Below are 23,183 nucleotides of genomic sequence, written 5' to 3'. Positions count from 1 at the left end.
AAGGGTAGGATATACCCCTGCCCTTATGGGAAGGACCTGGAATTTGTCTACATCCTTTCCCCTTACGTCTCATTGGCTAGGACTTAGTCATAAGACCATGTCTTGCTGCAAGAGAGACAAGAGATGTGGTTTTTACTTTGGGTGGCCAACTAAAAATCAGAGTTTCTATTACCATGGAAGAAGGTGATTGGATTTGGGGAGATCAACAGACAGTCTCATTCTCGGTGCAAAGCAGAGTGACAGAGACAAAATCGTAATGACATCTTTTGAGTCCCTGGATTCAACTGTGTCTGAATCCAGGCCCATTGGACATTTCAATTACATGAACCATTATATTTCCTTTTTTTGCACAAGCCTGTTTGAACTGGGTTCTTGACCACTTAGAACAGAAAGAACCTTGAGTAATACAATGAGATGTAAAGCTCCTAGTTGATGACCAACACATAGCAGGAGTTCATAAGTGGGGTGATTATTATTATCGCTATGTTGCAGTTGGCCCTACAGCTCACTTCATCTCTACTTTCTCTGCTTCTTCTTCCTACCCCATTACTCCTCTCCTCCTCTTTAGCCCCTACTGAGTCAGGGATAATGACACGACTTGTCTGCTATGCCAATGGAATTTCATTTCTTCACTCTCCCATATACGTGGCAAAGAAGAGGCATATCCCCTCTGTGGCATTGGGCATGCCTCACCCAGCTGCTCTCTTAGGGCTTCTTATGGATTGAATTGTGTCCCCAAAAAATACGTATTGTAAATCCTAACCTCTATGCCTGTGGTTATAATCCCATTTGGGAATGGGTTGTCTTTGTTATGTTAATGAAGCAGGATTAGTGTAGGGTGTATCTTGAGTCAATCTCTTTTGAGATATAAAAGAGATTAAAAAAGCGAGCAGAGTAGAGATGGGGGAAGAGAGATGCCAAGCCATATGAAGATTGCCCAGAAGCAGAAGCTCAGGAGAGATAAGAACCTTCCTCTAGAGCTGACAGAGAGAGAAAGCCTTCCTCTAGAGCCAGCACCCTGAATTCGGACTTCTAGCCTCCTAAACTGTGAGAAAATAAATTTGTTTGTTAAAGCTGCCTACTTGTGGTATTTCTGTTACAGCAGCACTAGATAACTAAGACAGAGCTCTTAGTTTTTCTTTGTGTGTGTGTTTTATCTTGATGAAGAACAAACAAGACTCTTGTTTCATAACTTTGCTCACTATCTGCTTCTGTCAGTTCTGATGTGTCTCCAACAGTTACAAGATTTCTCTGGGAAGGGGTCTGACCCCCCAACACCCCGCCTCCTTCTATATTTATGAGGTGAAGCTCTCCACCAGCCATCCCGTGAGCTGATGTCCTTGGAACAAGGACCCAGTGCCAAGAGGGTCAAAGGGTTGTGGTCCAGTGAGGGGTGGTCACAGGGTACAGTGCAAAATGGCATCTATGGGAGGATGAGGGCTTTTGGTGAGAAGAGCCCTCTGCCTCGGCGGTGATATAAGTCAGGCCCCAAGCTGCCCATGGGGTCTGTATCCTGGAGGGAGGGGAGGCCCACCTCAAGTTAGGGAAAGAGAGGGTGGGTGCCGAGCTCCCTCCTTCCGCCGCAGCACGAAGTCTTCAGGGGCAGTTGGACTCATTGCATAGAAGACGTTGGCATTGTCAGGAATCAGGAGCTCTGGCCAGGGGTGGGGATGATGGTGAAAGGCCTGCACAACCTCATGCCTCCCCCACAGAGGACTTACGTAACATTCTACCATATACCCTGAGGTCTAAACAACTTTGAGTCCTTCCAGCCAGTGCTGAGCCAACCTCACCATGAGCCTAAACAAGCTCTTACTCCAAACCCTCACACTTAACACCTGAAAAACCTCACATAATCCTTCCTCATGTGTAGCCATCCTCATGCTATGCCTTTCAGCATGAGTAGTCAACCCCTTGCCTCTCCCTCTCAAAGACTGGACAACCTCTTTCTCCCCTCCACACCAAACAACCTCGTGTTCCCCTACCTTGAATTTCAAAACCATTTGGCCCTCTCCCATCCCAAGCCCAGATAACTTCAGGGTCCCCATGCTGAGTCTAGACATATTCATTTCCTCACAACTGCAAGCCCAGTCTCCCTTCAGCGTCCTACCCAATCAGGCTGAGCCTCAACAACCTCATGACCTTAAAATTTAAGCCCAGACAACTTTCTACATTCCCTTTTCCACTTTGACCCTGGACAATCTCATTTCCCTATCCAAACCTGTTGCTGTTGACTCGATTCCGACTCATAGTAACCCTATAGGACAGAGGAGAACTGCCCCATAGTGTTTCCAAGGAGTGGCTGGTGAATTCGAACTGCCAACCTTTTGGTTAGCAGCCAAGTGCTTAGTCACTGCACAAAAACAACTTTTGATGGTCCCCTTCCTCACACTAAGGAGTGCTGGTGGCACAGTGGTTAAGCACTCGGCTGCTATCTAAAGGGCCAGCAAACCCACCAGCCGCTCTGTGGGAGAAAGATGTGGCAATCTGCTTCTGTAAAGATTATATCCTTGGAAACCCTATGGGGCAGTTCTACTCTACCCTCTTAGCGTCACTGTGAGTCAGAACCGACTTGATGACAATGGGTTTGGTTTGGTTTTCGGGTTTCTTCACACTGAGCCTGGACAACCTCATGACCTCATGTAAGTTCAGCCCAGCCATTTTACTGCATCTTCCCCCAACCCTGCCACTGAGTTCATGGAAAATCATCTTACCCTTACTCTGAGCACGACCCACCTCATGGCCCTGTAAGCCCAGGTAACTTCGTTTCATCCTGGACCCTGGTTTCTGCCACCCTCCCACGCACTCCCAAGCCTAGGCTCCAAGCTGTCCCTACTCACCCCTGTCCCCAGGAAGGACCTGGAAGAGCTGGTAGTCCTGGGCCCCGGGCTGGACCACATTGTGCTTCTGCAAGGCTCGCTGTACCACGCTGGGGGCCTTGTCCTGACTAGTTAGCTGGGAAGGCAAGGGCAGGAAGTGAGGTGTGAGGACCACGCCAAAAAGCAGGGTTTCCCCAGCAGGCTCCTGGCCCAGCCCCTCACCAAGATGCTCCGGTACAGGTTCCCGTGGTCATTGTCGATGCTGACGCGGATGACACGGGTATCTGAGCTCTGCTGCCCGGAGAGGGGGACGTGAGGGCCACTCAGCGGCAAGGCCTGGGCCCGGGGGCCTGGGATGTCTGGACCCAGGGGCAGCTGTAGGCAGTGGGGGGTAGAGGCTGCAGCCTGGCTCAGCAACCAATACCAAGGGGTGGGGGAGCACGCAGCCTCTCCTGCACTGATGTATCCTAAAGGCCTCTGTTTACAGTCCCATGTATACACAGACCACACAACCCCTACACATCCAAAGTCTGAGACAAACAATCAGAGCGCCCACGTACACTCAATCGCATCACATACAGACCTTGGTTCCCTATTAGACAACAAACTTACACATGACCAATAAACGCACAAGGAATCCCGTGTACACAGGAAGCAGTGCCTACACACGTACTCACAGTGGTTGTATACGTACAAACCATTGTTCAACAAACAGTCCCACTCTTGGTCCCACCAATATCCATGCCCACATTTCCTCTTTAAATATGCAGATTCCTGGGGGCACATGCATCCTTGTAAAAGTATGAGGTTGTACCCCAGAGTGCCCTGTGGGCAGCAGATGCATGGGTCTCAAGCTGTGCCCAAGCTCAGATTGGTACAACAATCCCTCAGACAGGGCCATGGAGAAGCACACGATCCTCTGGACATCTACCCAGGGTGCTCAGCCAAGTATGCATTCAATGTCCACACCTGGGCCCTCGATCTCACGTGTACACATACACACAGCCCTGGGTGCCCAAAGTCCCCCATGCACACACGCAAGCAGTTGGTACCTTGGTGCTAGGGCCTCGGGGCCCTGGAGAGGCTGTGGGAGTGCCAAGAGGAGGGTCCTTGGTTTTAGGGCTGGATGGGGGGGAGCCTGGAGACAGACTGGGGCAGATGCAGAGCCTGAGGTGGGGTGGCTGTTCCATCCCTGACGCTGCTGTCTCCAGTCTCTCCCACCAAGTGAGATCCTCACCTGGAGGTGGGAGATGAGGGGTCCCTGGGGCTCCCACCAGGGGACGAGCCTTTCTCTCGGGACAGCTTCCTAAGAATGGGGACAGGGGATGAGGCTGAGGTCAGACTCAGCCTAGGAACAGCCCCTGCACACCTCTACCCACATCACCCCCTATACCCCAAGACTCACGCACTGAGGCGCTTGGTGAGGCTGATATGCCGCCGGATGTGTGGGGAGCTGGGGCAGGAGGCAGCCGGCGGCTCAATGACGCGGGAGATGCGGTAACTGAGAGGTCAAGGGGCAGATGAACGGTGGGTTGAGGCCAGGAAGCAGAGGGGATGAAGAGTTAGAATCAGTTGGGAGTTGGGTTTTGGGTGGGGGGCATCAAGTGTCAGGATCAGGGTATCAAATGGGGGTCAAGTAGGGCACCAGGGTCTTATTATTAGGCTCAGGGATGAGATGGGATGACATGGTTAGCAGGCCATATGGGGACTCAAACGGTGAAACTGAGGAGTCAGATTGGGTCAAGGGTCAGACTGGGGTCAGGTAATCACTGAGGTCAATGGTTCGGGTCATGGATTCCATGGAATGAAAGGAAATAATTGGGTTAATTGACTTGGACAGTCAAAGAAACATCAAAGTTCACAGTCAGTTACTCAGCACTGGGGGTCAACGACTGGAGTCAGAGGGTCAGATTTGGGGGTCACAAATGGGACCAAGGGTAAGATAGGGTCAGAAGTTGGGTAAGAGAGCAGATGGGACAGTTGAGTTGAATGGCCAGATGACTGTCAAAGGTTGAAGTCAGAAAGTCCAACAGGGTCAAAGTTTGGGGTCAGAGGTTGATGGGGCCCTCAGTTGGGCTGGTGACAAAGAAAGGTCACAGGTTGGGGGTCTGGGCCCAGGAGGAATTGGAGAGGGGAATGCGGTAAGCTGGATAGAGTGTTGTGGTCCAGAGCCTGCTGGGGTGGGGCGGGGCCAGGCCTCAGTAATCACCTCTGCTCCTCGCTGAGCTGGCGCTGGGCACGCAGGGCGGCCAGGATAGGCACGTGGGGGCTCAGGCAGTAGCTCTGACAGCGCCTCTGCAGCTGCTGGATGCGGGCCAGGATCTCCCACTCCTGAGGGGGCAGCCTCTGAGATCCCACCCTGACCAGCCCCCACCCTTGAGCACTCTGCACACCTACCCCAGTGCTCACTCACCTTCCTCCTCTTCTCAAAGTTGATGAGATCCCCCTGGGCATTAGACAAAGTATGTCTTAACTAGAGACTCCCCAGTCAAGGAACAATGGTCAGGGTCGAGGCTGGGATATCAGGAGGCCCACGGAGCTAAGGGGAAGTGGGGCTGTGGTCAGGAGTCAAGGGTCAGGGGTCAGACCTCCAGCATGTCTGGCAGGGCGGTGTCCAGCATAACCAGGTCCGTGAGGAAGGTACCGAGGTAGGGGACAGGACCTGAAGACAGCTTCTGCAGGCCCCAGAGCTCCAGTCACTCTCTATCATCAATGACCTCCCCGTTACCTCTCACTCCCCTCCTTGAGGGTCCCACCTGTCCCTCATTCCAAACTGAATCACTCACTGAAGTCAGGCTTCCTCGGGGAGTGTCCTCCTGTTGGGGTACCTCAACAGCCTCCTCCTGGGGGAGAGGAAGGCCTGAGAGGACCCAAGGTCTCCTTTGACGCCTCCCTCAGGGCAGAGCCTTGAGACCCACCATATACACCCATTTTGCTTTCAACAATCACAAGCCCGTTGTAAAGGCCAAGCCCAAGGAACTGGACCACCCGGGGGAAAAGTGACCAGAGGCAGGCAGGGAGCAGGTAGGCAGCAGTGGGCAAGCGCAGCAGGGATGACGGGAGGTGGGGCTTATGGTGCCAGGACAGGAGAGAACCCTGTGCCTGGCCTGGATGGAACAGGCCAGCTGGGGATACCCTAGGAACACCCTGAATCTTGTCTTCAGAGTTTTGCTCTGCCTGGTAATTACAGAATTTCTGGGGCAGCTGTCATGGTACTGAGTCGCCCAGGGCAGAAACAGTGTCTGGGTCACAATGGAACCTTCTGGCACAGTGCCTAGCACACAGTAGGTGCTTAGTGCAAGACTCCTTGTTACTGGAGCCCTCGTTACTTAAGTCATTCATTCACTAACAGATATTTATTAAGCAGCTACTGTGGGCCAGGTGCCATTCTGGGTGCTGGGTACCCAGCAGTGAACAAAACAGACATCAATCCCGGCCTCCTGGAGTAGACAGGAGTGTAGGAGACATGGGCAACAACACTGTAACAGCACAGTCATGAGGGCACTTAGTAGGGTGGGCTGGAGATGATGGCGGGCTCAGGGAGGACCTCTCTGAAGTGGGATATTTGTTGCAAATACAACCTAAGTCTGGCCTACAGTGAACCAGACTTGTTGGCATACCATTTTGAGTTATCAAGGTAAAGTTCCCAGCATCATTTTTTTTTTCTTTTCCCTTCACTATTTGCTATGGGTCTGGTCTCAAGTGACCTTTTCCTTGAGACTTCTTGTGTTTGTTGAATGAATAAACAAAGCAGTCACTGAATGGGCTATTAGGGGGAAAGCAGAGGCAATGGGGCCCGGACAAAAGAAGGGTCATTCCTGAGGTATATAGAAAGAACACTGGATGTTATGACAATGACAAGGCAGATACCCTGCCCAGACCCATGTCCCCTTCCTGGGCCTGGAATCCCGGTGGCTCTACGCATCCATACCTGAGAAAGAATCTCTCTGCTGCTGAGGTGATTGTTCTCATCAGAGAAAATCTGCGAAAGTTTCCTGAAAGTGGATAACGGTTCCCTGGGGCACCAGAGAGAGGTCAGGGGTCAGAGGCTGGGAGGGTCAAAGCGGGTGTGAGGAGGAGGTCCCACCCCAGCAGCCGCCTCCCGCCACTCCCAGTCCTACTCACCGGCTCACCGCGCCCCAGCTGCGCTTGAGCCTGTAAATAGGGTTAGACTGCAGGGCGGACAGGATGGCGCGCAAGGAGGAGAAGTTCCGCAGTTCTCGGCAGCGCTGAGAGGCCGGATGGGGGCGCTAGTCAGACCCCATGTCTGACCCCCAGGCAAGACCCACCTTTAACCTCGTCACTTCTGACCCCTACATTTTGCCCCACATCTGACAAAACTACCAAGACTAAGCCTCCTCCCCCAGAAGTCCCCTCCCCTCCTCTCTCCTCCAGCCCCAGTCTCTCCCCAGCCTCCACTTCCCACCTTGGTTTCTCCCCTTGCCTACCCTTTACATCTCTCGAACCCCCAGGGCCCTAGACCCACCCACAGCATCTCTCCCAGGCCCAGACCCCTCCTTCCTGAACCCAAGTCTCACCCAGGTATCAACCTTCTCCCAGGCTCCCTCCCCTACTGTCCCCCCTTTCCCCTCCTACCCCTCGCCGAGCCCTCTACTCACACCCGGGCCATTTCTCCCTTTTCATTCCAGCTCAGAGGCCCCTGTCCCGCTCTGCTCAGTCTCTTTCGGGACCCCAGCCTCGTCCTTGATTTGGTTCTTCCCCAGTCTTACTTTTTCCCCCAACCCCCCATCCTATCCTCTTATCCCGAGACCAGCCCCAGAGTCCCTCTTTTGTCCCCGGCCCCACCCTACCCCCATTCACAGACCCCGGTTCCTCCGCCTTCCGCCGCCGTGCCACGCGCCTCCTCCAGCCCAGCACTCACCTGGGCGATGCGGATCCACTTCTCCAGCCGCTGCGCCCGCTGCGGGGAGGCCAGGCCCGGCGCCCCGAGCACCGAGCCCAGTACGCAGCCCGTCACTTTATTGAACTGGGCCACGGTGGCGCGCACGGTCGGGGCAGTGCCCGCAGCCCCCGGCCGGTCCCGCTGCGACCACACGGAGCCCAGGCACTCGCAGGGCCGCACCCTCGAGAAGAGCTCCTGGGCGGGGTGGAGGGAGGGGCAGAGCTCAGCAGGGCCCACTTCACCGCACCCCCAGCCCCGACCGGGTTCCGGGTCCTCACCACATCCATCAAGGTCAGCTGCTCCGCCACCTCGTCCACGCTGAAGTCCAGGAGCTCGGGGCCCTTCGGCACAAATCCTTGGAATCCTTCCTCTTCTTCCATGCAGCCCTCCGGGGAGCTTGGCCAGGTCTGGGCAGCTCCGGGAGGTCCTTAAGGGAGCATGGTGGGGAAGAACCCTCAGGAGCCCTGGTGGCGCAACGGTTAAGGGCTTGGCTGCTAACTGAAAGGTTGACTGTTGGAATCTACCCAGCGGCTCCGCAGGAGAAAGATCTGGCAGTCGGCTCCATAAAGATTACAGCCAAGAAAACCCTATGGGGCAGTTCTACTCTGTTACATGGAGTCACAATGAGTTGAAATGGACTCCAAGCACCTAACAAGAAGAATAAAAACCCTGGGAATGCAACAGCAACATTAACCTTCATTGAGTGCCTAGCTTGGATTAACCTAGCACACTAACCCAGAGAGGGAGATGCTATTATTTATCCACCTTCTACAAGTGGGGAAACTGAGGCACGGAGCCATTGGCCCGAGATCACAGTTTCAGTAAATGGTAGAATGGGCATGATAAGTGTTCAAAGGCTGGAGTAGAAAATCAAGTTTTATGATTTCGAGCCTGTTTTAGGATAAGATTCGTCTGCCTTCTTTTGGGAGCGATGGTATAACTTCATGGCTTGTCCACTCAGCTTGCTGTGTAAGCTAAAGCAAGTCTTTTAACCTCTCTGTGCCTTGGTTTCTTCATCTTGATTTTTTTTTTTTTTTTAGATTAAATGAGATCATACATATCAAACTGCTACAAAGTGGTCAATAAATGTGATTTTTACCCCAGTGAGTTTAAATGGTGGTGCTCCTAGGGGACATTTTGGAAGTTTCTAGATTTGTTTTTGGATGTGCCAAGATGAGGGGCAGGATGCTGGGGATTCTGCTTTGTGGGGACTAGACTTGTCACCAGTCTTCAAAAGTCCCTCCAGGCATTCACATCATTAGAAAGATCTGTTTACAGTCATCTGCACCTAGAACTTGACTATCTTGCTCATAAATACAAACCATGAAAGTCTGGACTTTGTTTTGTTTGGAATTTTTGAGTGTTAGTCACCACTTTGGAAAACAATGTCACTATCATCTTTGCTGCTGTGTCCGAGTCATCACCGCACACCCATGTATTAGTCAGTGTTTGCAGGGGTTCCATTCACCGTGATCCCATGACAAGCAAAGACACTGGACCACTTCATTGTGTCTCCTAGTGAGACCTACTCAAGCAGTAACATACCGAAAACCATAGTTCATGGTTGTGTACACTACTTTCATTTTATTTCTCCTTCAAGTGACAGTTACAGTATCATATTATTTTTTAAATGATCTTTTAAGTGAGCTGTCTTTCATTTCAGTTTAGGAAAGGTAGCATTGCAAAATATTAATTTAGAAAAATGGGTTATGGGAAAAAAAAGTACACCTAAATCTAATCAAAGCTTTAGATCTCAGAGCGAGGATGGAGGATAGAGGACCATGCTACATGACACCATGAAGAAGCAAACAGGCAAATCCAGAATGTGGGACGTTCCTTGAGACAAATGGCATTAAATAAAAACATGAGGGAGGACTGTTATAGAATAAACGAGACCTCAGAGACAAACAACCAAATGTCTTGAGTGGCTCATCATCTTTGGACTCTGATTTGAAGTGATAACTGTAAAAAGACTATTTAGAGATGATGGGGAGATGTGAATATGGACTGGGTGTTTTTGATATGAAGGAATTATTGCTGGTTTTGTTAGAAATGATTATAGGTATGAAAGTTATATAAAAAACAAACAAACAAAAAAGTCTTTGTCAGTTAGAGGCACAACGAAATTTGGGATTTACTTGAACATCCTCCTAGAAAACAAACAAACTGGTCAAATTGATAATTGTTGAAGATGAGTGAGGGACATCCGAGGGTACTAATCTGTTTTGGTACATTGGAAATTTTCCATAATAAAAGTAAACTCAAACAAGAAGATATTAAAATAAAGTGTGTCCCAGAGTCTGGTGCACAGTAGGTATTCAATCTTCATTTTCTTCTCTGCCCTCAAAGAACTCAGAGCCTAGGACGGTACTCTGACTAGAACTTTCTGCGATGGTGGAAATGTTCTCTCTCTGTGCTGTCCAATGTGGTCACAATGAGCCAGAAGTGGCTACTGGGCACTTGAAATGTGGCTGGTGTGACTGAGGAACCGAATGTTTATTTTTCTTTAATTTTAATTAATTTAAATTTGATTTTAATAGCTATATGGGGCTTGTGGTTACCACATTGGACTGTTAATCTCTGATGACTTGAAATAAATTGATGAACTCTTGAAGGCAGGGGGAGAAAGACACTTAGTAACCAGGAGTGGAGAAGGGTAAATAAAAATATAAAAACAGCTGGGATTTGTCCTCGGGAATAAAGAAGTGGCTGCTGCTTTGTAAAATGGAGAGGAATGTAGCCACTTTAATCTGAGGATTAAAGGATGGGGATTAGGGATATAGAAGCTTTTTGTAATAGGGATGAGATCAAACACAGATGGGTGAGAGATGATACTTTATAAGCTGTTGGCATGGAGAGGGCTGACCCCTGAGCCAGGAGGTAATTATTCAGTCAACAAAACTGAGTTGTACCTGCCACTGGAGACAGAGTTAGAGACAAGAAGGATGTGGTCCTGCTCTCATGCACTCAGTCCATGAGGCAGATGAGCAAAAGCCAGAACTGAAGCAAGTAAAAGGTAGTGATGCAGAAAAATAAGTCAAGGGGAGAGGATATTTTTGTTGAGGAAGTCACGGAAGGCTTCTCTGAGGAGGTGACATTTGAACAAAGACCTGAATGAAGTATATATATGGATATACCCCTACCCCCAAAGTGCTCAACAACAGGGTCAACAAACTTTTTTGTAAAGGGTTAGATAGTTTGCTGACATCTACTCTAGAAGAAAATATCAGTATAACTTCTTGTATATATTTTATTATAAGCAGTAGATATCTAATAATTAAGAATTAGAGATAACAACAATAAAAATAATACTATTTGCCAAGATATGGTGCCAAGCCCTTACTGTTTATTTCCTTGTTTACTGTCTTCACCAGGGAACTCTGAGCTGTTGTTCATCATTATGTACCTAGAGCCAGTAGCTAAATATTTGCTGAATGAGTAAAGAGCTCAGTGTGGTAAAAACTGTTATCATCCCCATTTCACAGATGAGGAAACTGAGGCTCAGAGAGGTGAAGCAACGTGTCCAAGGTCACACAGTCAGCAAGTGGCAGACCTGGGATTTGAACGCAGGTCCTTGTGGCTCCTAAGTCAAGTGGGAGTGGAATGGTTGTAGCTAGAAACACAGGGCATCCTGACCCAATGGTGGAGTAACTTTGTATTTAGGATTGAGGGGGAGGGGAGGGTGCTAAACAAATGCTAATACTTTGGAAAAAAGTTATTATCCTATTTTACAGGTGGGGAAACTGAGGCTCAGACAGAGTTAAGAACCAGCCCCAGGTCTGTAGCTCCGAGAGGGGAGAAAAGGTCCCTGGAGGGGGTAGTGCTCACCAGTCCGAACAATCCCTCACCCTCACCTGCCCACGGGTCAGGCTGCTCCTCTTCTTCCTGCTCCCGTTCAGCCTCCTCCAAGAAATCTCCCAGCAGCCTGTTTGCCTCCTTGGCCTCTGCTCCCCCTGGGGCTGCCCAGCCCAGAAAGGTGCAGACGCTGCCCAGGGCCGAGTGGGCAGGGGGGTCGTGGAAGTCCTGAGGGTGGTCTCGAAGCCAGGAGCCCAGCACGGACACCACAGCCCTGGCAAGAAGGGTTGGGCCTCAGAACCCAGCCCTGAGCTCTGGACCTCACCTGCCCAAAACCTCAAACCTGACCTCTGACCTTTTATTAGCCAACCTGGACTTTCAGGTTATCCAACCCTGTAGCCCTGAGGCCTGACCTTGGACCTCCAGGACCCCCACCCCACCCCAATTGGGACCAACCTCAGGTTCTTGTTGAAGTTCAGTTCTTGTCCCTCCGTCTTCTTGATCTTTACCCTGGGAAGAGCCCCCTCTGATCAGATGACGAAGAGGGGATGAGAAGGAGCTTACGGCGAGGGCTCTGAGGTTGAGGAGGTTCCTGGTTTAAAACCTGAGGGGTTTATCCAGGTGGGGACCTGGGGCTAGAAACATGGAGTCCAGGTATATACTGACCCCGACGGCAGCGGCGGCGGCGGCGGCGGCAGCAGAAGACCCAGCACGCGGGCAGTGGGCACAAAGGCCCGGTGCGTGGCCAGGAAGGCGGGCACGAATCCCGGATCCTGCTCGCGGTCTCCGGACACCAGCTCGCGCACCAGCCGCTCCAGCGGCGCCGCCCTCAGCGCTCGCACCTTGCTCGTGCGGTAATGGAGAAAAGCGTCTGCAGCGCGGTTGGGTGCCTGAGGGGTAGGATGGCGATGAGACACACACGCAGGGGTGGCGCCTCCGTACATTCCTTCATGCACCGCCCTTGCATCTGATCCCGTCCCTTCCTCTGAATGCGGGGCCCTTGGGTTCATTCTTTTTGCCTCGTCCACAAAGTATCCTCCCACCCTGCCCCCTGGCACCCTCATCCTCCCTGGCGTTGCTCTCTGCCTCCCCCTTACTTGGTCACCCTCAGGCTACTGTCAGCTCTGCAGCCCGGTAGCGCTTTGCTTGGTGTTCCCAGGCCCTGCCCTCCGCCCCATTCCGCCTTCACCTGCAGCCTCTAAACCCCACGCCTCCCTCTGGCTCCGCCCCACTAAACCTGGCTTTCCCAGGCTCAGCGGTCCAGTTCCGCCGGTACCAGGTTGCCTCCAGGCCCTGCTCCGCAACTGCGCCGCCTCACTCACCTGGCCGCCCCTAGGCCCCTTCCTACCCTCGCCTGGTCACCTTTAAGCCCCGCCCTTCCTGCAGCCCGCTTCATCTGGCTGCCCAGGCTCCGCTCTGACCTGGTGACTCCCAGGCCCCTCCACGCAGCCCCGCCCTCACCTGACCGCACCACCCTTCAACCCCTTCCTCACCTGGCTGCCCCCAGGCCTCTCCCCCGGGCTCAAGCGCTGACTGCGCTGCCGCCGCAGGGAGACGCTGTACACCGCGCCGTCCTCGGTCTCCTCGCCCCAGTCCTGTAGCGGCGCCTGGACGCGGAGTCGGGCTCAGGGCATTCGAGGGGAACGAAGCCAGGGGCTTCGGCGCCCCTTCACCCGCGCAGACTCAGGCCCGGCCTTCCAGCTCGATTGCCCCCTTCCGAGCCCGAGTCAGCGGGACTTGGGACAGGGTCCCAAGCCAGAGAAGTCCCCTCCGCGCCGTCCTGAAGGCATGGGGTGGGCTTTGGGGATGTCCCAGGGTCCAAGCTGACTGAGTCTCTGTCCACTCCCGCAGACCCGCTCCGGGCTCCCCGCCCCCATCCTCAAAAGTAACCAGACACTTTCAGGGTTAGGAGACCTGAGACCGGAGGTGGGGACTCCTGCGCGGTTCCGAATGGTTTGACTGGGGGGAAGGGTGAGATAAGGGTCTAAGCGGCGGAGGCCTGGAGTTTCTGGACCTGGCGGTCGCCAGGGGTGTGGGGTCCGGAGTCCTCCGCACCTTACCAGGTTGAGCTCTTTGCCCACTGTCCGATCCATGGCCGGCGCCTGTCCCGCTCCGCTGCGCCGCTGACTGAGGCGGAAGGGCCGGCGGGTGCCGGGCAGTGGCAGGGCGCTCCAGCGGGGCGGAGCGGAGCGGCGGGACAGCAGAAATGGGCCGGATCCACCGCTCTCCTGTGGCCCAGCCAGACCCCAGGGCCCGGCCCAGGCCAATGGGACCCCTGCTAGTAGGTGTGTGTCAATCTGTCCTCAGGAGAAAGGACACATCTCTTTCTAGGAGAAAGGTCGCTTCTGGGTCCCTAGGTGCAAGGGAGTTAGTGTGTATGGCTATGTGGGGGGCGGGGGAGGCAGGTGTGTGTCCCCAGAGAGTCCTCTGTCCTCAGCTGGGGAGGGCTGATTTGCCCCAGGTATGGGAGTATCTACCATCTTTGAGGGAGGGCTCAGTCTGTGTAACCATTTGATTGGGGTCTCCTTACACCCCAGGCAAGAGAGGCCTGAGTCTGTGGCACCCGGTTTTGACGGGCAGACGTCTCTTGGCTGGTACTGGGTCAGACAACCAGCTGCCCAGTCGACTCCTACTCATGGCAATGGCATGTGTGTCAGGGTAGAACTGTCTTCCACAGGGTTTTCAATGGCAGATTATTTTGGAAGTAGATTGCCAGGCCTTTCTTCTGAAGAGTCTTTGGGTGGACCCAAACCTCCAATCTTTCAGCATTTCAGCCTAGTGCATTAACCGCATTAACTGTTTGCATCACCCAAGGACTCTTGCACTGGGTCAAGGAGAGGAAAATACCCATGGGGCTGGTCGGTGACCTTTATTGCGTGATTCCGGGCTCCGCCTGGGGAGATTTACTGTGGGAACGTCCGGCCAGGCCCCATTCCCCTCCTTCCCACGCCGCCGGCTGGCTCCACAATCTGTCTGGGCCGATTCAGCCCTTGAAGAGGCCCGTGGGCCTGAGGCTGGGCCCAGAGCGGTCGAGGACTCCGAAGGGAATCGGAGGCACCAAGTAGACACAAAAGCGAGTCTAGGACCTCCGCGAGCGACTGCGCTTCTTGCTGCGGGATTCGATGAATTTCTGGGAAAGGATCTTGAGGGCTGCGCGAGTCACCACGTGGTTGTCGTCGTCCTCACTCTCCTCCTCGTCTGCCGGTGGCGGGGGACGAGTAAGCGGGGTATGGAAGGGTGTCCTGGTCCCCATTTGCGGCCTCTCCTCCAGGCCCCCACCTCCTCTCTTCCTCCCATCCGCCCCCGCCCCACCTTGGTCGTCAATCTGGCCTCAGATCAAGCTCCTCGGCTTAGGCCCTCCCCACCCCGCCCCTTTTCCTGCCCTCACTGACCGAAGAACTTGTCCTTGGAGCTGACAAGGGGCAGATCAATGCGGGTGTTGTGCAGGGGCAGCTTTCCCTCTAAGCTGGCGTAAAACTGAATGGGGGGAGGCGCGGGAGAGGAGTGTGGGCTGGACAGGGGTTGCAGGGAAGTTCTCTTTTCCCTTCATCCCCATCCCATTTCGAGATATATCCTGATTCCAGACAGAGACCACTGCCCAATCCCCCTGTTGGTTTTTTTCCCTCGTTCTCAGCTTGCACCTGATACCCAGTCCCGCCCCCTCCTCCCTGGCCCGCCCTTGGTTTCTCGGGCCCCACCCATTGGCCTCTGACGCCAGACCCCTGCCCCCTAACCCCGCTTTCTGGTCTGCTTGGGCCTGCTCACAGCTCCCCTGGCTTCCCCCTGTCTCTCAGGCTCATCCCCGGCTCCTTGGCCTCCTCCTTGGTCTCCCGAGGGTCGCCCACCCCCGGCTTCCTGGTTTCTCCGACCCAGCCCAGCACCCTCAGCCCCACCCCCTGGTCTCCAGAGCCCTGCCCCCTGACGGCGTGGGTACCTCACGATCTGCGATGTGTTGCAGCATCTCCGGCAGGTCGAGGCTTTCAAGCTGCCTCTGCAGCTTCAGCAGTTTTTCCTCCACCACCCCCAGCAGGTCCGGCAAGTAGTTGGCCGTTTGGGGATCCAGCTCCTTTCCCGCGAAGCGGCTGTCCTCCTGAGGTCAGGGACGGAGCCGGGTCGGTCCGGAGGGAGCCGGGCCTCCCGGGCGAGGGACGCAGGGGGCAGGGCTTTTCCTCTCAGGGACCAGCCTTTGAGGCGAGGGACCACCCACAGGGGTGGTGTTATGCTGTGTGGGGCGGGGCCTCTGAAGTGAAGGGCCACTAGTGTGAGGGCAGAGCCTCTGAATTCCAGAGCCGCAGGACTCGAGTCAGGGGATCTCTTGATGGCGGGACATACGAAGTGGGCGTCTGTCTTGGGCCTCGCTTGGATCTGAATGGGGTCTCTGAGGTTTTGGGTGGGGGCTGGGTGGGATTTTTGGTGGAGGCGGGCTTGAGGTGGGGCAGGGATTCTGAAGTTTTGGATTCTCAGGCCTCTGACGCCCTGGACAGGGGATGGGGCGGGGCAGCGCGAGGCCTACCACGGTGATGTAGAGCAGCTTGCCCGCCAGGTGCTCGAGGCCCGCCTTGGCCACTTGCATCGCCCGCGTGGTGCGCTCTAGCTGTTCCTGTGCCTCAGTGCGCCGCTGCTCCTCGGTCCTGAGGCGCCCCTGCAGCTCGGCATGTAGCTTCTGCTCGCTAGCAGGGAGTGAGAGAGGCCGCCGTTGGAGCGCACCGATGCATACTCCCCTCGCCCTCCTTCGTGGCGCACGGAGGCCTCACCTCACCAGCGTGGTCTCCCCTGAGTACTTGAGGCGTTCAAACTCCCGCTGCAGCCCCTGCTTCTCTTGCTTCAGCCTGACTAGCGTCGCCTCGTTCTCCCTCTTGAGCGTCTCCAACTGTGTGAAGGTGTCGCCCTGCGCCAGGAACCGCCGTACCACGGACTACGGGCAGCCCAGACCCCAGTCAGAGCCAGGGTCTTGGGAGAGGCACAGAGTCACCCCTCTTCCTCCCTCCCAGGGACGCAGGACAGGTCGCCTAAACTGGGGGCTTCTGCCCAGCAAGCTGGGGGCTATGTGGCTACGTGTGCAGCCCAGGACAAATTTTTGCAAGGCCTTTTCTTGTCTAAGGAATTTGAGTCACTCAAAACCAGCGTCCGGAGCAGTGTTAGTGTAGTGGTGAGCATAGCTGCCTTTCAAAACCAATGTGTCAGCAACATTCTCGTGGCCAGTCTTGCCCAGCCCTTGGAGGTATAGCAAACCAGCCAGCAGGAGCGATCTGCTCACCAGGCCACCCTTCTGGAAAGGGGCCTAGCCATGGTGCCCCAGGATGAGCTCCTCAGGGATCGACCCCATGCTGTGGCAGAGGGGTAGAAGTTTGGAGAGCACCCAAAGGGGAGAAGCAGGAGGAGGGTCCAGCCAGACATCGATGTTAGCCAGCCAGAACCAGGCACCAGAGAGGGACTTAGAATATTTTGAGGAGACTGCAAAGCTCGGGATCCTGGGTGGGGGAGTCTGCTTGCACAGTTTATGAGGAGTGCCAGCTGTGTACTGTGTGCTAGACCGTGTTACAGGCGCTGGAGACACAGAATACAGTCTTCGAGGAGCTGGCATGCCAGATCCGGTATAAGAGAGAACAGGACAGAAAATGGTGGTCAGTGTAGACAGCTCCTGTGGGTTTTGCTGTGAAGGGCGGCAGAGAAATGAGGCAGTAGCTGGAAGGAGGAGGGGATATCTTTTAAGAGGAGAGCAGGTTTGTGTGCTGAGGAATATCAGTAGATGCAGGGAGGGGAAGTGAGGTATATAGGGAACTCCCCAACGTGTTGGCTTCGTAGGCTTGGGCACGGCTCCGGCAAGGTCTGGGGCACGGCGGGATGCGGGCAGCACTCACGTGGGTGTCGGCCACACCAGTGGCGTCCTTGACCTTGCCGAAGATCACCTCCATCTGGTACATGCTCCAGCGACGCAGCAGCTCCTGCTCCTTGGCGCGAAGGTTGTCCTGGATCGTGTCGTCGGACTGCAGCAGCATGTGCTCGCGCTGGGTCTGTTCCGGGTTGAGGTCAGGGCCCGGATCAACGCCCGGACAAGGGGTTAGCGCAGAGGCGGGGAAGGGGTTTCCGACTGGGTCAGGGAGAGGGAGGAGACTCGGCTGGGGGGGCCAGAAGAGCCATCGTGGAAAAGGGGGCCAAATAAGGGCACCCAGCCAGGGGTCAGGAATGCCGGACGGGTTGAGGGGAGCGCAGATGAACCGAGAACGGGGGCGGGACCGGCAGCGGCCAGCTAGAGAGAGTCAGATTTAGGGCAGGAGGCGGAGTCAAGTGGAGGAGGCTCCGGATGGGGCCTACGAGGAAGAGGAGGGCTGGATGCAAAATGAGGCAGTGAGGAGCCTGTGGAGAATGTGGGAGGAAGCCTAGCATCTAGGGCCGTCCGGAGGTGGGGGTGGAGTCAGGGCGGGTGCGGGGTCAGCAGAAGTATCCAAAGCCAGGAAAGGTCTCCGGTCTGGACCAAACTAGGGGCGTGGCCGAAGCAGGGCAGGGCAGGGCAGAGTGGGCGGTGTGGCTGGGGCCGCCGAGGAGGGCCGGGCCCTGGTCGCACCCTTGCGCGAGCTCACCTTGCGTTCCATGCGCTCGTTCTGCAGTTTTCTCTCCTCTGCTCGCTTCTTGCACTCGGTTAGGTAGCGCTCCCGTTCCTTGCGCTCTCGGTACACCGTCTCCTCCAGATACTGCAGCTGGTTCTGCGAGGCGGACAAGGAAGCCGGGGGACCGGCTGGCACCGTCAGCAGCTCCGCTCCTGAGCCGCGGGCCCAGTCCCTAGCCAGCTGGGCCAGGCCACGGGATCCTGGGAGATAGATGGCAGGGGCCCGGGGGCAGTTTAGGATCGGATTCTGCGGCCGGGAGCCTAAGGTATTTGGATAGGACTCCGGGGGGTAGGCGGGCGGGCACCTTGGCGATATTTCGGGCGTTGAGCGCCTCCTGGTTCACCAGATGCAGCTCCTCCAGCTCGTGTTTCGTCCGCACCACCTCAGCCTCCATAGCATCCAGACGGTTCTCCAAGTTAAGGCTCTCCTCCTGGGGGTGGGAGATGGGGCTGGCCTGTGACTGGGCTGTCCTTTTCCAGGCCTGCTCTCCTCGCTTCTACTGTCCCCTAGTCCTGGTCCCCACCTGCAGATAGGCCTTGAGCTGCAGGTACACATTGGTGATGTGTTCCGCTTCCTCCGCCTTCATCCGGGCCTTCTCCAGGCGGTTCTCCAGGTTCCGCATGGTCTAGATGGCAGCAAGGCTGGGCTGAGTCCCCCTCCTCGTTCTTCTCCCAAGACCCCGCCCTGCAGGCCTCGCTGGCCCCACCTTGGCCACCTCCGTGTTGCTATCTTGCGCCTCGACCATCTCGAGCTCACGCAGGCTGTGTTGCAGCTGGAGCTCATCCAGCCGCTTCTGCCGCAACTCCACCTCGTGTCGCAGGGAGTTCAGCTGCTTCACCTTCTCACTCAGCCGATGGTCCAGGAGCTCCAGGGCCTGCTGCAGGGAGGGTAGCGAGAGCAGGGGCCTGAGCCCCACCTAGTCCTTCCTCCCTTCCTTCTCCCATATCTTGGCCCTCAACTGCCTTGGCTTCTTCTCAGCATCTGCTCGGCTTCCTCCTGCAGGTTCTCATCTCTCCTGGCTTCCAGGATCCCCCTCCTGGGTTTTCCACCCACCTCCCTGGCTGCCCCTTTTCAGTCTCCTTTGCCTTTGGAGACAGGGCCCCGGCCTCAGTCCTTGGGGCTCTTCTCTGTCCACACTCATGCCCTTGGTGACCTCAACAGTTTCAGGGTTTTACAGGCCTCCTATACACTGAGATGAAGGAGCACTGGTGGCACAGTGGTTAAGTGCTCAGCTGCTAACTGAAAGATTGATGGTTCCAACCCACCAGTTGCTCCGTGGGAGAAAGATGTGGCAGTCTGCTTCCATAAAGATTACAGCTTTGGAAACCCTATGGGACAGTTCTACTCTGTCCTATAGGGTCGCTATGAGTTGCAATCAACTTGATGGCAATAGATTTGGGTTTGATACACTGAGATGATTCAAATTTAGCCTCCAAACTGAACTACAAGCCCATATATGCATACATACTCTGTCTACATTTCCACCAGTTACCAGTTGCCATCAAATCAGCCTCGAGTTATGCCAACCCCATGTGTGTCATAATGAATTGTGCTGCCTAGGATTTTCAGTGGCTGATTTTCAGAAGTGGATTGGCAAGCTTTTCTTACAAGGTACCTCTGGGTGGGCTAGAAAGTCTAACCTTTCAGTTAGCAGCCGAGCGTGTTAACAGTTTGTACCACCCAGGGATTCCAGACACCTTCACAAGCACCTCAAAATCATCATGCCCCAAATTGACCTCCTGGTCATCGCCAATCCTGTTCTTCTCACATCTTCCCCATTTCAGCTCATGGTGGCTCCATCATTCCAGGTATTTAAACCTAAAACCTTGAAGTCATCCTTGACTTCTCTCTATGCCACCTACATGCAATTTGTCAGCAAATTCTCTGTGTTCTACCTCAAATATTCCCCCCGTAGATATCTCTTTCCTTCCATTTTCATCACTTTTATCCTACTGTTGCCAACACCATCTTTCACCTGGATGACCTCCTCCCGGCCTCCACTCTTGCCTCCTCACAGTCCATTTTCCACTTCACTGCTTCTTAGTATAAAATCCCAACTCCTCATCATTGCCAGGCCCAATACGTCTCTGACCTCACCTACCATACCCCCTCACCCACTTGGCTCCAGCCACACTGGCCTCCTTTTGTATCTCCAACACTCTAAGCTTGTTCCTGCCTCAGGAATTTTGCATTGCACTTGCTGTTCCCTCTGCCTAGAGTGCTCTTCCCCGGATCTTTTCCTGGCTGGCCCATTCTCAGTTCAACCTCCTTTAGAGACAGAAGTCTTTGCTGACCTCCATCCAATCTAAAGTGCAAACCCCTGCCCGTCCAGTCCCTCTATCACATCACCTTCTTTTATTTCTCTTCTCATTAATGGGAATTACCTTGTTTTTAATACATGTTATTTTGGAGTTTTTTTGTATGTATCCCCCACTAGGATGTGACCTCTTTGGGAGTGGGGACTTGGTCTGTTTTGTTCACTGGGGATCCCCAACACCTGATCCCATCCTAGGCACACGGTAGGCATGCAATAATGATTTCATTGAGTGAATAAATGAATGGTGGCTGGTGTGGAGAAAGAATTGGAGAGAGTGAGACTGGAGACAGGAAATGCAGTGGGGAGGTTGGGTGGGGACCCAGCTGGAGATGTGGGGGATGGTCAGTGGAGGAGAGCAAACCTGGCCTGTTCTGTTCTTCAGGTACGATTTCTCTGACTTCCATTCCCGAATCACTTCCTGGACCACTTTCTCATCTCCCTGTAGGGAGAGGAGACTGGTCACCCCTCATTCAGGCCGCCTCTGCTGAGGAAGTGCCCCCCTCCACCTGTCTCTGCACTTGCACCTGAAGCAGGTTCGCCAGCCGTAGTTGCAGCACCTTGGTCTCCTCACCGAGCTGGTTGATGGTCTCCTGGTTCTTCTTGATGGTCCACTGGGAGCTCTCATAAAAGGCCTTCCTGTCGCCCTCTAGGGGCAGGTGAGGTGAGCAGGCACAAGCAGAGCATCATTGCAGTGGGGAGGGGAAGCTTCCCAGAGGGAAGATGTTTTTGTAGTCATCCACTTAATGTTACAACAATACTTCACTTTGAACATTTATTATGTGTTGGATGCCAGACTAAGAGTTTTATAGGTATCGAATTATCATATGCCAACAAGTGTTATTATCATACCAATTTTATAGATGAGAAGACTGAGGCTCAGAGAGGCTGATCAAAGTGTTCAGGGTTACAGGCAATCTCACTCCTGAGCCCACACCTTCAATCACTACGGAAGATTACCTCCTAATAATAATAAAAACAATAATAACAATGATAGTTTTCACCAGGATTTCTCAACCTTGGCATGATGACATTTGGGGTTGGATAACTCTTTGTGGTAGTGGTGGTGGGGGCTTTCCTCTGCGTTATAATGCATCCCTGGCCTCTTCCCACTAGATGCCAGGAGCACCACCATCCCAAACTTACCTCCACCAAATGTGACAACCAAAAATGTCTCCAGAAATTGCCAGTGGTCCCCTGGGGGGCAAAATCGCCCCCTCCACTGAGAAGCACTGGTTTATACTTATATAGTCTTTCACTATGTGCCAGTCACTATTCTAAACACTTTACACATTTCAACAGCCTATGGGGGAAGACTCTTAATGAGATGGATTGACACAGTCGCTGCAACTATGCTATCAAACACAGCAATGATTGTGGGGATGGCGCAGGACTGGGCAACATTTTGTTCTGTTATACATAAGGTCGCTATCGGTCAGAACCAAACTGACAGCACTTAGCAACAACAACGTGGGGTTGTACCGTTACTACCCCCATTTTACAGATGGAGAAACGGAGAGCAATTCGGTTACTCCTAGTTCCCCAAGGTCAAACAACTAGTATATACAGAGCTAAGATTTGAACTCAGAAAATCTGCGCTGGAATCCATGCTCTTAACTACCCCACGCATGATGTTGCTAGCTGCCTTTGAGTTGGCACTTGACTCATGGCTACCCTTTGAACAACGGTATGGATCTGTTACGCTCCACAGAGCTTTCACTGGCAGATTTTCGGAAATACATTGCCAGGCCTTTCTTCCTAGTCTGTCTTAGTCTGGGAGCTCCACTGAAACCTGTTCAGCATTATAGCAACATGCAAGTCTTTACTGCAAGATGGGTGATGGCTGCAAGCCTGGGTCTCCTGCATGGAAGGCGAGAATTCTACCACTGAACCACCCACTGCCCTCTCCATGCGTGATAGAAGAGTTGAAATTACACAGTGGTGTGAAATACAGTCCCTTCGGTTCTGAGCCCAGCAGAAGTTTTAAAAGAGGAAAACCGCGAGTGTGTATGAATGTTTGCCTCTAGAAGCTGACCATCTGGTCCAAATGCACTGGTCTCACCGTGCCTGGTGAGAGGACTGGGTGGACACTGTTGACCTCTGGCCCTTCTCTGCCCGCTACAGCCATCTTACCTAACAGTTGTATCTTCCTTTGTAACTCAGCCACCTGTGTGTGCACAGCGGGCTTCACCCCGCTGGGGTGGAGGTGTCCCGATTTGGAATGGACTGGGTACCAGGCCTGAGCTGCACCCTTGCCTCTTGGGTGGTGGGCCTTGGCCTGAGACTGACTGCCTTTGACCTTGGAGGAGGGCTTCGAAACTTGGTCCTGAGCAGTCAGAGCATTGGCGGAAGCCGCCCTGCACAGAGGAGATGTCATGATTAGGCTGGGGCCGAGAGCCCCTAAGGGTTAGGGGGGGCAATTAGGAGTCACTCCTGTCCAGGATCCAGTTCCTGTTCCTCCGGCTCTGGGAATGCGCTTTCCAACAGCTTGGCAGGGCTCCTCAGCATATCCCGGTTGCTAGGTAACCGCCTCCCCCTCCTTCCTCCAGAGCGCTCCCAAGGAAACGGCCCGCGTTCCTCGCCTCCGCTCTCATTGGCCGCTGCTGCGCGGAGGGGGCGGTCCCAACAGGGGGCGGGGCAGAACCAGTCGGCAAGATGGTGAGGGGAGGGTATTTTGGTGTCACGTGTTCTTTTTACTTCCCCTGCCGGGGCTTCGTGGGCGTTTTGCAGAAACTTTCTTTTCC

At 54.1% G+C, this 23,183-nt stretch overlaps 2 protein-coding genes across 4 annotated transcripts; both read right to left on the bottom strand.

Annotated features, from left to right (window-relative positions):
* Positions 1-1,535: 1,535 nt before the first annotated feature.
* Positions 1,536-13,610, bottom strand: RGL3 (ral guanine nucleotide dissociation stimulator like 3). 2 transcript variants are annotated; one of them, XM_023733097.1, is made up of 19 exons: positions 13,578-13,610; positions 13,011-13,124; positions 12,184-12,407; positions 11,974-12,027; positions 11,577-11,791; positions 8,001-8,149; positions 7,702-7,917; positions 6,945-7,048; positions 6,751-6,835; positions 5,606-5,662; positions 5,408-5,494; positions 5,233-5,265; positions 5,029-5,150; positions 4,225-4,320; positions 4,057-4,125; positions 3,872-3,986; positions 3,042-3,194; positions 2,841-2,955; positions 1,536-1,654 (listed from the first exon to the last, which is right to left on the bottom strand). In XM_023733097.1, the coding sequence occupies exons 1-19, from the start codon at positions 13,608-13,610 to the stop codon at positions 1,536-1,538; spliced, it is 2,160 nt and encodes a 719-aa protein (XP_023588865.1). The 2 variants fall into 2 exon arrangements, with proteins under 2 accessions (XP_023588865.1, XP_023588866.1); XM_023733098.1 differs by having other exon boundaries at positions 3,872-3,968.
* A 986-nt stretch (positions 13,611-14,596) lies between these two features.
* On the bottom strand, positions 14,597-22,816 carry ODAD3 (outer dynein arm docking complex subunit 3). Of its 2 annotated transcripts, XM_004378320.1 has the most exons (13): positions 22,573-22,816; positions 20,967-21,088; positions 20,804-20,881; positions 18,832-18,999; positions 18,649-18,750; positions 18,430-18,555; positions 18,099-18,221; positions 17,379-17,531; positions 16,272-16,432; positions 16,031-16,187; positions 15,452-15,607; positions 14,910-14,994; positions 14,597-14,715 (listed from the first exon to the last, which is right to left on the bottom strand). In XM_004378320.1, exons 1-13 carry the CDS (start codon positions 22,814-22,816, stop codon positions 14,597-14,599), a joined length of 1,794 nt encoding a protein of 597 aa, XP_004378377.1. The 2 variants fall into 2 exon arrangements, with proteins under 2 accessions (XP_004378377.1, XP_012411648.1); XM_012556194.1 differs by lacking the exons at positions 18,649-18,750; positions 20,804-20,881.
* Positions 22,817-23,183: the final 367 nt, after the last annotated feature.

The sequence above is a fragment of the Trichechus manatus genome, unplaced genomic scaffold, assembly GCF_000243295.1.
Source record: "Trichechus manatus latirostris isolate Lorelei unplaced genomic scaffold, TriManLat1.0 scaffold00057, whole genome shotgun sequence".
Classification (NCBI taxonomy): domain Eukaryota; kingdom Metazoa; phylum Chordata; class Mammalia; order Sirenia; family Trichechidae; genus Trichechus; species Trichechus manatus.
Note: the sequence above shows the minus strand (reverse complement) of the source record. Positions and strands in the feature narration are given on the sequence as shown.